Genomic DNA, 15,784 nt, shown 5'->3' on the forward strand with positions numbered 1-15,784 from the left:
TTTGAAGCCCCAGCCCCAGCCCAGCCCAGCCCAGCCCAGCCCAGTCTCTCTCTCTGTTTGCCCCCTGAAGCCTTTGCAGCAAAGAAACCTCCCGAAGCCTCCCAAATGGAAATGGGAAATAGAAGAAGACTCATGAACCGAAACCGCCACCGATCCAATCCAAGTCAGCCCTGCTTGCCGTCACGCGCCGGGCCCGTGACCTACCGTGCTGCGCCAGCGCCAGTGCGTGCGCCTCCTTTCCTCAGAAGAAAAAGCGAAGCAACCAAACCCTCCTCCAAGTTTCCTCACCTTCCTCTTCACACCCCAAAACAAACACCGCAATCTTCTCCCTCCTCTCGTCGCCGCCTCTGAATCCCCCACCCCTCGTCCTCCGCCGCCGGCCGCGTCCGATGTGTGTGCCTTGCCGGTCCAAAGCCCTACCGGTAAGGGTACTCGCCCTCCCTCCCCCAGCCACCGCTCCCTGACCCGAGCGGGGCCCCCTCCCGCGCGATCGGGCCGGCCGGGCTAGGGTTTTCTCGGGATTTCGAGCGGAGGTTTTCTCGCGTCCTTACTGACTCTGTCGGTGGTGGGTTCTGCAGGTGAGGCGCAGGTGAGGGTTCCCGATCGGAGATGGCGGCGCACAGGGCCAGCTTCCCGCTGCGCCTGCAGCAGATCCTGTCCGGGAGCCGCGCCGTCTCGCCCGCGATCAAGGTCGAGTCCGACCCGGTGAGTCCTCCGCGCGCTCCCGTCTACATCCGGGCTGCTTGCCGTCGTTTCGTCCTAGGGTTTTGATCGGGACTCGTTGATGCGATGCGGCCTTGTTGCTGCTTTTGGGGGATTGTCGCTGGGTCCTGGGCTAGGGTTTTTATCGTGCGCTGCTGTTGCTGTGCTGTGCTGTGGCGTAGGTGTTGTGTTTAGTTCATGCTGTTTGATGATATCCCATTTTTGAGACTGGGTAGCGACGGTAGAATCTATGGTGCTTCAGTCCTGTCATGTCTTCGGTTCTCATGCATGTTCCGTTGTGCTGCTGTGGTGGTGTTATAACTATACCCTCTAGTGTTAGTTTGCTGCTTAAGTGTGTTGCGTTCTTGCACATGGTGCTTTGGTTGCTGCTGTCTGTAGGATTAAGGAGTTTTAGTATCACATTCTCACTGGTATAATATCTCATATCTGGTGCCGTGTGGTGGAAGCAGGGGCAAATGTTTTTGATGGATGTGCTTTTGTCTGCTTTATGTGTTTGCTTTGGGATCGAGGTCTCATTAGCCAAAGAAGACCCAGGCCAATCCACGTGGCCTCTTTGCTGGAGCTGTTGTTTTCTGGGTCTAGTATTTCTGTTTTTCTTAGTCATTTAGTTGTTCCAGACCCAAAATTTATGAGTCACAACAGAACGTCGCATCCTGCAACTTGTATGGTTTAGGGCTTTATGGGCCTGGTTGAGGCCAGTACTTTGTACTTGCAGTAGATTTGCAGGACAATTGCAAATTAGTCTCGTACTTGTCATGTCACAGTTTGATAATTTCACACACTGCTTGACGCCTTTTTTTTGCTATATTACTGTTGCATCTTGTTATGATTCCGTGATGAGGCTTATCAATTTTTGCCACATGTTATTTTGGGTTGTTCTTAGCCGATGTGGCTGTTTATGCTTGTGATTTGGACACCTGATTTGTTTTGAATAATGACCAGCATTATGACATAGTAGTTGTAAGACACCGAATAGCACGTTCCATACAGTGATTGTTGGTACTTCACCTGATTTTGTAGCTTTGGGTAAGGAGATTTGGTTATTCCTACAATTCTACTTACTGTTAGCACTTATTATGGAAGGTTCTGCTTTTTGGTTCCATATTCTTGTTAGTGACTCGTAACTTTTGTTATTGTTGTACTGGCTTTGAAAGGTAAAATACGGAAATATGGATCATGTGTTAATGTTATACCTGATTTACAGCCTAGTGTGAGGTGGTTTGTTCATTGTACAGTGAGCTTTGGTTGTTGTTTAAGAGACACTTGTTCCTTTCATTACTAAAAAACTGTAATGGTCTATTCACCTCTTAAGGAGCCAGCATAGTCACCATTCTGGCAAACTTCCATGTTATGTTCACCTCAAGGAACTAGCATAACCACTGTAGCGCATAGATAATGCAAATACAGTGTACTCTATTGTAACAAATATGTGTATTTTACACATTGCTTTTTCCGGATCAAGTGGTTTAACATAAGGGCATTCCTTATATTGTTATTTCAATATGCTTGTTTCTTGAAACTCTACCAGTTTCTTGTGCTGTCTGTCTGAACTTTTTGCAAAATTTCTTATAAATCTTATCCTTGGTGCACCTGTGAAAACGATTCTTTGCTGATAAATAATGTACACGTTTGCATTGCAGCCTGCAAATGTTAAAGCATTTATTGATCGAGTAATCAATCTTCCGCTACATGACATTGCGATACCACTGTCAGGCTTCCGTTGGGAGTTCAATAAGGTGTCTTTCTAAAAAAGCTCCCTATTTTATATTTGCACCTCCTTACTTTCCTGTAGTTGCTTACTTTTGACACTTGGTCACAGGGAAATTTTCACCACTGGAAGCCTTTATTTATGCATTTCGACGAATATTTCAAGACATACATTTCTTCTAGGAAGGATCTTCTTTTATCTGATGATATGGACGAGGCTGATCCTTTGCCAAAAAATACCATCTTGAAAATTTTAAGAGTTATGCAGATTGTTTTGGATAATTGCCAGAATAAAAGTTCTTTTGCTGGTCTTGAGGTGAGCTTTTCTTTGTGCTGTTATCTCTTCCTGTTCTTTGAAAATTTTAAGAGCCCATGATTTTTTATTTGGCTCGTGTTAATTCATTGTCCTTTTCTATCAGTATTTTAAGCTTCTCCTGGCATCGTCAGACCCTGAGATAGTTGTGGTGGCTTTGGAAACTCTTGCTACACTGGTGAAAATAAATCCTTCAAAGTTGCATATGAATGGAAAGCTAATAAGCTGCGGAGCTATAAACAGCCACCTTCTATCATTGGCCCAAGGATGGGGCAGCAAGGAGGAAGGTCTAGGCTTATATTCTTGTGTTGTGGCAAATGAGCGAAATCAGCAGGAGGGTTTATGCTTATTCCCAGCAGACATGGAGAACAAATATGATGGCACACAGCATCGTCCTGGTTCGACTCTTCATTTTGAGTATAATTTGGGTCCTGCCCAAGATCCTGACCAAACTAGTGACAAGAGCAACTCATCTAGTTTGTGTGTGATACATATTCCAGACATGCATCTTCGGAAGGAGGATGACTTGAGCATACTGAAGCAATGTATGGATAAGTTCAATGTGCCTCCAGAGCACAGGTTTGCATTGTTTACAAGGATACGATATGCCCATGCCTTCAATTCTGTAGGGACATGCAGGCTTTATAGCCGAATAAGTCTTCTTTCCTTCATTGTTCTGGTGCAATCCAGTGATGCTCATGACGAACTCACATCTTTCTTTACAAATGAGCCAGAGTACATAAATGAATTAATCAGGCTTGTTCGGTCAGAAGATTTTGTTCCTGGGCCCATTCGTGCACTGGCTATGCTGGCGCTGGGAGCACAGCTAGCAGCATATGCATCATCTCATGAGCGTGCTAGGATACTGAGTGGATCAAGTATCATCTCTGCTGGTGGAAATCGTATGGTCTTGCTCAGTGTCCTGCAGAAAGCAATATCATCACTCAATAGTCCTAATGATACCTCATCTCCTCTAATTGTTGATGCCCTTCTTCAATTTTTTCTGCTCCATGTACTGTCTTCATCAAGTTCTGGGACTACCATTAGAGGTTCAGGGATGGTTCCTCCCCTCTTGCCCCTCCTGCAAGATAATGATCCTTCTCACATTCATCTTGTCTGTTTGGCAGTAAAGACTCTCCAGAAGCTGATGGAGTACAGCAGCCCTGCTGTTTCTCTGTTTAAAGATTTGGGTGGTGTAGAGCTTTTGTCGCAGAGGCTACATGTAGAAGTGCAGCGTGTTATTGGTACTACTGATGGTCATAATTCAATGGTTACCAATGATGCAGTGAAATCAGAAGAGGACCAACTGTACTCCCAGAAGCGATTGATTAAAGCTTTGCTCAAGGCATTGGGATCTGCTACATATTCTCCTGGAAATCCTGCACGTTCTCAAAGCTCCCAAGATAATTCATTGCCTGTCTCACTTTCCCTTATATTTCAGAATGTAGAGAAGTTTGGAGGCGACATTTATTTTTCAGCAGTTACTGTTATGAGCGAGATAATTCATAAGGATCCTACATGCTTTCCTGCTTTGAAGGAGCTTGGCCTTCCAGATGCTTTTCTGTCATCAGTGACTGCTGGTGTAATACCATCTTGTAAAGCTCTTATTTGTGTTCCTAATGGCCTGGGTGCAATCTGCCTCAATAACCAAGGGCTCGAGGCTGTCAGGGAAACTGCAGCACTACGTTATCTTGTAGACATCTTCACTAGCAGGAAATACTTGATACCAATGAATGAGGGTGTGGTCCTTTTAGCTCATGCAGTGGAGGAGCTTCTTCGTCATGTGCAATCCCTGAGGAGTACTGGAGTTGACATAATTATCGAAATAATCAGCAAACTTCGTTCATCTCAGGAAGATAAAAGCAATGAAACAGCCACCTCTGAAGAAAAAACAGATATGGAAACTGATGCTGAAGGTCGTGATTTAGTAAGTGCTATGGATTCCAGTTTGGTGGGCACTAATGATGAGCAGTTTTCTCATTTTAGCATTTTCCATGTGATGGTATTGGTGCACCGGACAATGGAAAACTCTGAAACATGCCGGTTATTTGTTGAAAAGGGAGGTCTACAGGCTCTGTTGACACTCTTGTTGAGGCCTAGCATCACACAGTCATCTGGAGGGATGCCTATTGCTTTGCATAGCACGATGGTATTCAAGGGCTTTACACAGCATCACTCTACTCCGCTTGCACGTGCATTTTGCTCCTCTTTAAGAGAGCATTTGAAGAATGCATTGCAGGAACTTGATGAAGTTTATAGTTCAATTGAAATGACCAAGTTAGAAAAAGGAGCCATCCCATCTCTGTTCGTTGTTGAATTTTTGCTATTCCTAGCTGCCTCAAAAGATAATCGTTGGATCAATGCTTTGCTATCAGAATTTGGAGATGCCAGCAGGGAGGTCCTGGAAGATGTTGGACGAGTTCACCGAGAAGTACTTTGGCAAATTTCACTTTTTGAAGAAAAGAAGATCGACTCTGAAGCCAGTTCATCTTCTTCAGCAAACGAAGCCCAGCAACCTGACTCGTCTGTCAGCGACATTGATGATAACAGATACACTTCTTTCAGGCAATATCTTGATCCACTTTTAAGGCGAAGGGGTTCTGGGTGGAACATAGAGTCTCAGGTGTCTGACCTCATTAATATCTATCGTGACATTGGCCGTGCAGCTAGTGACTCTCAGAGAGCTGGTACCGATAGGTATTCTAGTTTAGGGTTGCCCTCAAGTTCCCAGGACCAGTCTTCCAGTTCATCTGATGCAAATGCTAGCACAAGATCAGAAGATGACAAGAAAAGATCTGAGCATTCGTCCTGCTGTGACATGATGAGGTCTCTCTCGTACCATATCAACCATCTTTTTACGGAGCTTGGGAAAGCAATGCTGCTCACATCTCGTCGAGAAAACAGTCCTGTAAATTTATCCCCATCTGTTATATCTGTTGCTGGCAATATTGCTTCTATTGTGTTGGAGCACCTCAATTTTGAAGGGCACACAATCAGTTCTGAGAGGGAGATTACTGTTACCACAAAGTGCCGATACCTCGGGAAGGTGGTTGAGTTCATTGATGGAATACTATTAGATAGGCCGGAATCTTGTAATCCAATTATGGTGAAATCATTTTATAGCCGTGGTGTCATTCAGGCCATCCTAACCACGTTTCAAGCTACCAGTGAGTTGCTCTTCACGATGAGCAGGCCACCGTCATCACCTATGGAGACAGATAGTAAAACTGTGAAGGAAGGAAAGGAGACGGATTCTTCATGGATTTATGGTCCCCTCTCCAGCTATGGAGCAATTATGGACCATCTTGTGACTTCATCATTTATTCTCTCTTCATCAACTAGACAATTACTTGAGCAGCCTATTTTTAATGGAATTGTCAGGTTTCCACAAGATGCTGAGAGGTTCATGAAGTTGCTTCAGTCAAAGGTGTTGAAGACAGTTCTTCCCATCTGGGCTCATCCCCACTTTCCAGAATGCAACGTTGAGTTGATCAGTTCAATCACATCCATAATGAGACATGTTTGCTCTGGGGTGGAAGTGAAAAACACTGTTGCCAATGGTGGTGCCCGTTTGACTGGTCCACCCCCTGATGAGAATGCAATTTCACTGATTGTAGAGATGGGTTTTTCTCGTGCCAGGGCTGAAGAAGCATTAAGACAAGTTGGAACAAACAGTGTCGAAATAGCAACTGATTGGTTATTCTCACACCCAGAGGAACCACAAGAGGAGGAGGATGAACTTGCTCGGGCTCTTGCAATGTCTCTTGGGAATTCTGATACATCAACACAAGACGAAGATAGTAAGTCCAACGATCTTGAGCTGGAAGAAGAAACAGTTCAGCTTCCTCCCATAGATGAAATATTATATTCATGTCTCCGACTGCTTCAGACAAAGGAAACATTAGCTTTCCCGGTCAGGGACATGCTTGTGACTATCAGCTCACAGAATGATGGCCAAAACCGAGTAAAGGTGATTACATATTTGATTGATAATCTGAAACAGTGTGTGATAGCATCTGAGCCTTTAAAAGATACAGCATTATCTGCTCTTTTTCATGTTCTTGCTTTGATTTTCCATGGAGATACTGCTGCCCGGGAAGTCGCCTCAAAGGCAGGTCTTGTGAAGGTTGCTTTGGGTCTGCTTTGCAGCTGGGAGTTGGAGCCTATGGAAAGTGAGATAACTGAGGTTCCAAATTGGGTGACTTCCTGTTTTCTTTCTGTTGATAGGATGCTTCAGTTGGATCCGAAGTTGCCAGATGTTACAGAGCTTGATGTCCTGAAAAAGGATAATTCAAATATGAAAACATCAGTTGTGATTGATGACAGCAAGAAAAAGGATTCAGAATCCTTGTCAAGTGTTGGCCTATTGGAATTGGAGGACCAGAAGCAACTTTTGAAGATCTGTTGCAAATGTATTCAAAAGCAGTTGCCTTCTGCTACTATGCATGCTGTTCTTCAGCTTTGTGCTACACTGACAAAAGTTCATGCTGCTGCTATTTGTTTTCTTGAGTCCAGTGGTCTGAATGCGTTGCTATCTTTGCCGCCAAGTAGCTTGTTTTCTGGATTCAACAACGTGTCTTCTACAATCATTCGTCATATTTTGGAGGATCCCCACACCCTTCAGCAAGCAATGGAATTGGAGATACGTCACAGTCTTGTCACGGCTGCTAACCGGCATGCAAATCCCAGGGTTACCCCACGCAATTTTGTCCAGAATTTGGCATTTGTTGTATGTAGGGACCCAGTGATATTTATGAAAGCTGCCCAAGCTGTGTGCCAGATTGAGATGGTTGGAGATAGACCATATGTTCTGTTGAAGGATCGCGAGAAAGAAAAGAGCAAGGAGAAAGAGAAGGACAAGTCAGCTGATAAGGCAACAGGTGCTGTCACAAAGGTAACATCAGGGGTCATGGCTGCAGTATCTCCTTCAAGTGCTCAAGGGAAACAGCCTGATTTGAATGCAAGGAATGTGAAATCTCACCGCAAGCCACAACAAAGCTTTGTCACCGTTATAGAGCATCTCTTAAATCTGGTTATGTCCTTTGTTCCACCACCCCGAGCAGAGGATCAACCTGATGTTGTCTCTGGTGTTGCCTCATCCTCAGACATGGATATTGACTGCAGTTCTGCAAAAGGGAAAGGGAAAGCTGTGGCTGTGACGCCTGAAGAGAGCAAGCATGCCATCCAAGAGGTTACTGCATCCCTTGCTAAAAATGCATCCGTCCTTAAGCTGCTGACAGATGTATTGTTGACTTATGCGTCATCCATTCAAATTGTCCTTCGCCATGATGCTGAGTTGAGCAGCATGCATGGCTCTAATCGGGCAAGTACTGATTTAAGCAGTGGTGGAATCTTTAATCGTATCTTGCAGCATTTCCTTCCTTATGCTATAAAGCAAAAGAAAGAGAAGAAAACTGATGGGGATTGGAGGTATAAATTGGCAACAAGGGCTAGTCAGTTCTTGGTGGCATCGTCTATTCGTTCTGCAGAGGGTCGAAAAAGGATTTTTTCTGAAATCTGCAGTATATTTGTTAACTTCACTGACTCTTCTATGGCTTACAAAGCCCCAATTTCAAGGATGAATGTGTATGTTGATTTGCTGAATGATATTCTGACAGCCCGGTCACCAACTGGCTCCTCGCTGACAGCAGAATCTGCGGTTACATTTGTTGAAGTTGGTCTTGTTCAATCTCTATCAAGAACCCTTCAAGTTCTTGATTTGGATCACCCTGATTCAGCCAAGATTGTTACTGCTATTGTTAAGGCCCTGGAGGTGGTCACTAAGGAACATGTTCATTCATCAGATTTTAATGCCAAAGGAGAGAACTCATCAAAGATTGCCTCTGACAACAATAATGTAGATTCGTCATCTAATAGGTTCCAGGCTCTTGACTCAACTTCTCAGCCCACTGCAATGGTTACTGATCACAGGGTAACATTGAATGCTGTTCAAACGTCACAAAGTTCAGATTCAGTGGCAGATGAGATGGATCATGACCGTGATATGGATGGAGGGTTTGTTCGTGACGGTGCAGATGATTTTATGCATGACATGACTGAAGATGGAACTGGTAATGAATCCACAATGGAAATCAGATTTGAAATTCCACGCAATAGAGAGGAGGATATGGCTGATGATGATGAAGACACTGATGAAGATATGTCAGGAGATGATGGTGAGGAGGTTGATGAAGATGATGAAGATGAGGAGAATAACAACCTGGAGGAAGATGATGCCCGTCAGATGTCTCATCCTGACACAGATCAGGATGACCATGAAATGGATGAAGAAGAATTTGATGAGGATCTGTTAGAAGAAGATGACGATGAAGATGAGGATGAGGAAGGTGTCATCCTTCGCCTGGAGGAGGGGATTAACGGAATTAATGTGTTCGACCACATTGAAGTTTTTGGAGGGAGCAACAATTTGTCTGGGGATACACTGCGTGTGATGCCTTTGGACATTTTTGGTACAAGACGGCAAGGCCGTAGTACATCCATATACAATCTTCTTGGAAGAGCAAGCGATCATGGTGTTCTTGACCACCCACTTTTGGAAGAGCCTTCTTCGATGTTGCACCTTCCACATCAAGGGCAACCAGGTATCTCTTACTCCATTACAGTCCACCCCTTTCCACGAATTTGCTTTTTGCCATTGGTAAACTAGAATAGAAACCTGCTAGATTGTTATGTACTTAATCCTCCTAGCCTGTTACATATATGGTGTCCAGTCTGGCATACATGACTAATTCACATTATTATTTATTTTTTCAGAAAATCTAGTTGAGATGGCTTTCTCTGATCGAAATCATGAAAGTAGCTCCTCCCGTCTGGATGCTATATTCCGTAGCTTGCGAAGTGGACGGAATGGACACCGTTTTAATATGTGGCTAGATGACAATCCTCAACGCAGTGGGTCTGCTCTCCCTGCAGTACCTGAAGGCATTGAAGAGTTACTGATCTCTCATTTGAGGCGGCCCACTCCTGAACAACCTGATGGCCAGAGAACACCTGCCGGTGTTGATCAAGAAAATGACCAGCCCAACAATGGATCAGAAGCTGAGGCAAGGGAAGCAGCACCAGCAGAACAAAATGAAAACAACGAAAATGCAGTTAATCCTGTAGTAAGGTCTGGGCTAGATGGCTCAGAAAGTGCTGGCCCTGCACCTCCTCACAGTGATGCACTTCAAAGAGATGTGTCCAATGCAAGTGAGCATGCTACAGAGATGCAGTATGAGCGTAGTGATGCAGGTGCACGTGATGTGGAAGCAGTCAGCCAAGCAAGCAGTGGCAGTGGTGCTACTTTAGGGGAGAGCCTCAGAAGTTTAGAAGTTGAAATAGGAAGTGTTGAGGGGCATGATGATGGCGACCGCCATGGGGCTTCAGATCGGCTACCTTTGGGTGATATGCAGGCAGCTGCTCGATCACGGAGGCTGTCTGGAAGTGCTGTGCCAGTAAGCAGCAGGGATGTATCTCTGGGGAGTGTTAGTGAGGTACCTCAAAATCCAATCCAAGAATCTGATCAGAATGCTAACGAGGGGAATCAAGAGCCTAATAGAGCTGCAGACACTGACTCAATTGATCCTACATTTTTGGAGGCCCTTCCAGAGGACTTGCGAGCTGAAGTTCTTTCTTCACGTCAAAATCAAGTGGTTCAGGCTTCTAATGAGCAACCTCAGAATGATGACGATATTGATCCTGAATTCCTTGCTGCACTTCCCCCTGATATACGAGAAGAGGTTCTAGCTCAACAACGTGCCCAAAGGTTGCAACAATCACATGAACTAGAAGGACAGCCAGTTGAAATGGATGCTGTTTCAATTATTGCGACGTTTCCCTCAGAAATTCGTGAAGAGGTATAGTTGGTTTTGATCTCTCTCTCTCTCATTTCTGAACGTTTTGCTCTAACTGTTTCTCATTCTCTTTACATATTGATTCTAATTGCAGGTGCTTTTGACATCTCCGGACACTCTACTAGCTACACTGACACCTGCTCTAGTTGCTGAAGCCAACATGTTGAGGGAGAGATTTGCTCATCGGTACCATAGTGGCTCACTTTTTGGCATGAACTCCAGGAGCAGGAGAGGTGAGTCCTCCCGACGTGGTGAAATCATGGGAGCAGGCCTTGATAGAAATGGTGGTGATTCCTCCCGATCAACTAGCAAGCCAATTGAGACTGAAGGTGCATCACTAGTTGACGAGGATGCCCTTAAAGCTCTTATTCGTTTGCTTCGAGTTGTTCAGGTAATATCACTGTTTCTTCTGTGAGTTCTATATTGTTTTGGTGTGCTGGGAACACTTCATGTAATGGTCTTCGCTCTTCTTCTTATTATTTACAGCCTCTATACAAGGGTCAACTGCAGAGGCTTCTCTTGAACCTTTGTGCTCACCGGGAAAGCAGAAAGTCATTGGTTAAAATTCTGGTGGACATGCTTATGCTTGATCTGCAGGGTTCTTCAAAGAAATCAATAGATGCAACTGAGCCGCCTTTTAGGTTATATGGGTGCCGTGCAAATATCACATATTCACGTCCTCAATCTTCAGATGGTAAATAAATTAACCTTTTTTCAGTTTTTTAGGCAGTTGGTGTTCTTGATATGTGCTAAATTTCTGAGTTTAAAAGGCATTTGATTGTATATTAAATGGATTCTCTTTGTTGCTGCAAATAGGTGTGCCTCCATTAGTCTCACGTCGTGTGCTTGAAACTTTGACATACTTGGCAAGAAGTCATCCAAATGTTGCTAAACTCTTGCTGTTTCTCGAATTCCCTTGTCCATCAAGATGTCATATTGAAGCACTTGATCAGAGGCCCGGCAAGGCTGTTCTTATAGAAGGTGAAGGACAGAAGGCCTTTGCTCTTGTTCTGCTGTTAACTCTGTTGAATCAGCCACTTTATATGAGGAGTGTAGCGCATCTTGAACAGGCGAGCAATTTTTTCTTGGTTTTTCGTCGTGTATATTTAATTTATTTTTTCTACCCTCACTTTCCTTAGCCTTTTGTAACCTGTGCAGTTACTAAACCTTCTTGAAGTTGTTATGCTTAATGCCGAGAATGAAATTAATCAAGCTAAGTTGGAAGCATCATCTGAGAAACCATCTGGACCTGAGAATGCAGTACAAGATGCCCAAGATGATGCCAACGTTTCTGGATCATCTGGATCAAATTCAAATGCTGAGGATAGTATTAAAGCCCCTATTGTTGATAACGAAAATAACCTGCAAGCCGTTTTGCAAAGTCTTCCCCAACCAGAGCTTCGATTGCTATGTTCATTGCTTGCACATGATGGGTATGTACTTTGGCGAATTTCTTCAGTGATTCATACAATTAGTTCTTTTCCTTGTTGGCTGCTATATTGTCATAATCTAACTTTGGTGAATTTCTTCAGTGGTCCATAGAATTCTTTCTTTTCCTTACTGGCTGCTATACTACCATTCTACTTCCTTTACGCCGTTCCTGAAAAATATGAGAACTATGCTGCTAGCTGTACACTTTCTTATGTTCTTTTAACCTGCTTTTCTTGGATAACCAGTAACTATATACTGTATCAGTTCTTTTTTTCCTTGTAATCTTTATTTATTATCTAACGTGGTAATGGATTGCCATTTTGTCTTTTCAGATTGTCAGACAATGCATATCTCCTTGTAGCAGAAGTTTTGAAAAAGATTGTAGCTCTGGCCCCTTTCTTCTGTTGCCATTTCATAAATGAGCTTGCACGTTCAATGCAAAATTTGACACTTTGTGCAATGAAGGAGCTTCGCTTGTACGAGAATTCTGAAAAGGCTCTTCTTAGCTCTTCATCGGCCAATGGAACTGCAATTCTTAGAGTTGTGCAGGCTTTGAGTTCTCTTGTCACCACTCTTCAAGTGAAAAAGGATCCAGAACTTCCTGCTGAAAAGGACCATTCAGATGCAGTTTCCCAGATCTCTGAAATTAACACAGCATTGGATGATTTGTGGTTGGAGCTGAGCAACTGCATAAGCAAAATAGAAAGCTCTTCGGAATACATGTTAAATCTAAGTCCCACTTCTGCAAATGCAGCTTCCTTAACAACAGGTGTAGCACCTCCATTGCCCGCTGGAACCCAGAACATATTACCATATATAGAATCATTTTTCGTGACATGTGAGAAGTTGCGTCCTGGACAACCTGATGCTGTACAAGAGGCTTCAACTTCTGATATGGAAGATGCTTCAACATCTAGTGGTGGGCAGAGATCATCTGGTGGTCAAGCCAGTCTTGATGAGAAGCACAATGCTTTTGTAAAATTCTCAGAGAAACACAGAAGACTGTTGAACGCATTCATCCGCCAAAACCCTGGGTTGCTGGAAAAGTCATTCTCACTAATGTTGAAAATCCCTCGCCTGATTGATTTTGACAACAAACGTGCATATTTCCGGTCTAAAATCAAGCATCAACATGATCATCATCATCATAGTCCTATGAGAATTTCTGTGCGCCGTGCATACATTCTTGAGGACTCCTATAATCAGCTTAGGATGCGCTCACCTCAGGAGTTGAAGGGTAGGCTCACTGTTCATTTTCAAGGAGAAGAAGGAATTGATGCTGGTGGGCTCACAAGAGAGTGGTATCAGTTGCTATCACGAGTGATTTTCGACAAGGGTGCCCTTCTATTTACAACGGTGGGGAATGATTTGACATTTCAACCGAATCCTAACTCTGTATATCAAACTGAGCACCTCTCTTACTTCAAATTTGTTGGACGAGTGGTTAGTTGATGATGCTCCTAGTTATACGCTTATTACTTTATGTGTATATTGTCTTGTTTCTAAAATTTATTTTCCACTAGGTTGGCAAAGCTCTCTTCGATTGTCAGCTTTTGGATGCCCATTTTACTAGATCTTTCTACAAACACATACTTGGTGTCAAGGTTACATACCATGACATTGAAGCCATTGATCCTGCGTACTACAAGAATTTGAAATGGATGCTTGAGGTATGCTTTTCTCTGCGTACCCTGGTTATTATTTAGCTTGTTTCTTATCGACAGTTAATCATTCAGATGTGACCTGTTCTATGTCTTCTGTGTACAGAATGACATAAGTGATGTTTTGGATGTCAACTTCACCATGGATGCAGACGAAGAGAAGCGGATATTGTATGAGAAGGCAGAGGTATTGGCCTCTGTGTGTGTGTGTGCGTGTTGCGCCCGTGCCACTCTTTTCTTTAATCTAAGTCCTAGGTCATCTTTGCAGGTCACTGATTGTGAGTTGATTCCTGGAGGGCGTAACATCAGGGTAACCGAGGAGAATAAGCACGAATATGTGAACCGGGTAGCAGAACATCGTTTGACCACTGCAATTAGGCCTCAGATTAATGCATTCATGGAAGGATTTGATGAACTAGTTCCAAGGGAGCTGATATCTATCTTTAACGACAAAGAGCTTGAACTTCTAATCAGTGGTCTTCCAGATATTGACTGTGAGTTTTACAAATATGATTCAGGGTTGTTGAATAATGTAGTTTTGTATTGGACCTAATTTACCTTTTTGTATGTTTTTCGTTCAGTGGATGATTTAAAAGCAAATACAGAATATTCTGGCTACAGCATAGCTTCTCCGGTCATTCAGTGGTTCTGGGAAATCGTCCAAGGGTTCAGCAAGGAAGACAAAGCTCGATTCCTCCAGTTTGTGACTGGCACTTCAAAGGTATTGCTGATAGCAAGTCCCTGATTCCTTACCTGTTCGGTTCTAATGCAATTTCTGGATAACCCTCCAGTCTGCACCTCTAGTTTGACTTATGACTTCTGGACTGCCCAATATTTTAAGTACCAAACAGAAGTATAAACGTGATGTTTGGAATCTTTGGTCCTGCATCCATGTTGTTGCTTACGCTTGAGTTGAACTGTAGGTACCTCTTGAGGGTTTCAGTGCACTCCAAGGAATCTCTGGGCCACAACGGTTTCAGATACACAAGGCCTACGGCAGCACCAACCACCTGCCTTCAGCTCATACTTGGTAACCAATCTGCTCTTTTGCTTCGTTCCACTTTAATATGAAAGATACTCGGCAGGCACCATAATTTATCTAGTTTACTGACATCAGCTCTGTTATGTTCATCTCTTACTGCAGCTTTAACCAACTTGACTTGCCTGAGTACACATCCAAAGAGCAGCTCCAGGAGAGGTTACTATTGGCTATTCATGAAGCAAATGAAGGTTTTGGATTTGGTTAATCGGCCATTCTTGCGCTTGTGCATGCCCTGTTGGGGAGTCTGTACAGATACTGTGAGAGTTGCAATTGGCGAGCAGGAAGTGCGCTGACCTTTTCCATGTTCTGGATTCCACTGGCTACCAACACGAAGCGTTGGCTCTGGCCCCGCGGCTCTTACAATTGTTGAGAAACGTCCGTGATGGAACACGCCGAGGATTGAAATATATGCGGGGGGGCGCTGCAGTGTCGAAAGATGGCAACTATTGATGTTGATAATATTGATTTTCCCTTTTTGGTCGTTTCCGGCCGTTGCCCCATTAATAGTTTTCACCATGTTACATTGGACTTGGCTCCTAAGGATTTTTGTTATACCTTGTTATTTTCAAGTTTGTCTTGGGGGCATAGACAGGTGTAACTGAAGATTATGTAGAATGCAAGTTTTCTGTCAAATCGATGCGCCTTTATTGGGTGAGAATTAGAAGACTGGTGCGTCGTTGACGCCATAGCACGAGTGCATGCTGACGGAGATGGCCAGCGTTATTATTGTTGTTATAGGTAGTAGGATCCATTTGTTGAGATAACAAATATAGAAGCGAGCCTTCTGAAATATTTGGTGCTTGTGGACCTAGCAAATCAATACGATTCAATTATAAATCATGATACAAATCAAGAAATTGATATTTTTGTTATGGCATATTACATGGTCGATTTCACCGGACACTCGGCTTTTTACGTAGGGCAACTTTGCATCTTTGGACGAAAGTTTAGAACTAGATAGTTGTTGCACATGACAATCTTCTATGTAAAACACCACATCACACTTTTCATTGTCTAAGGAAGCTTTAAAAGATGATTGTAGACCATGAATCAC

At 43.6% G+C, this 15,784-nt stretch overlaps 1 protein-coding gene across 1 annotated transcript; it reads left to right on the forward strand.

Moving 5' to 3' along the window:
* The first annotated feature begins 206 nt into the window (after window positions 1-206).
* LOC133904835 (E3 ubiquitin-protein ligase UPL1-like) lies at window positions 207-15,394 on the forward strand. Its single transcript, XM_062346418.1, has 17 exons — window positions 207-422; window positions 579-705; window positions 2,364-2,459; window positions 2,543-2,746; window positions 2,850-9,345; window positions 9,518-10,599; window positions 10,691-10,987; window positions 11,083-11,290; window positions 11,413-11,666; window positions 11,755-12,029; window positions 12,360-13,470; window positions 13,551-13,697; window positions 13,795-13,875; window positions 13,957-14,182; window positions 14,270-14,409; window positions 14,612-14,718; window positions 14,833-15,394. The coding sequence occupies exons 2-17, from the start codon at window positions 610-612 to the stop codon at window positions 14,933-14,935; spliced, it is 10,923 nt and encodes a 3,640-aa protein (XP_062202402.1). The 5' UTR covers window positions 207-422; window positions 579-609; the 3' UTR covers window positions 14,936-15,394.
* Window positions 15,395-15,784: the final 390 nt, after the last annotated feature.

This window comes from Phragmites australis, chromosome 22 (genome assembly GCF_958298935.1).
Source record: "Phragmites australis chromosome 22, lpPhrAust1.1, whole genome shotgun sequence".
In the NCBI taxonomy this organism is placed as follows: domain Eukaryota; kingdom Viridiplantae; phylum Streptophyta; class Magnoliopsida; order Poales; family Poaceae; genus Phragmites; species Phragmites australis.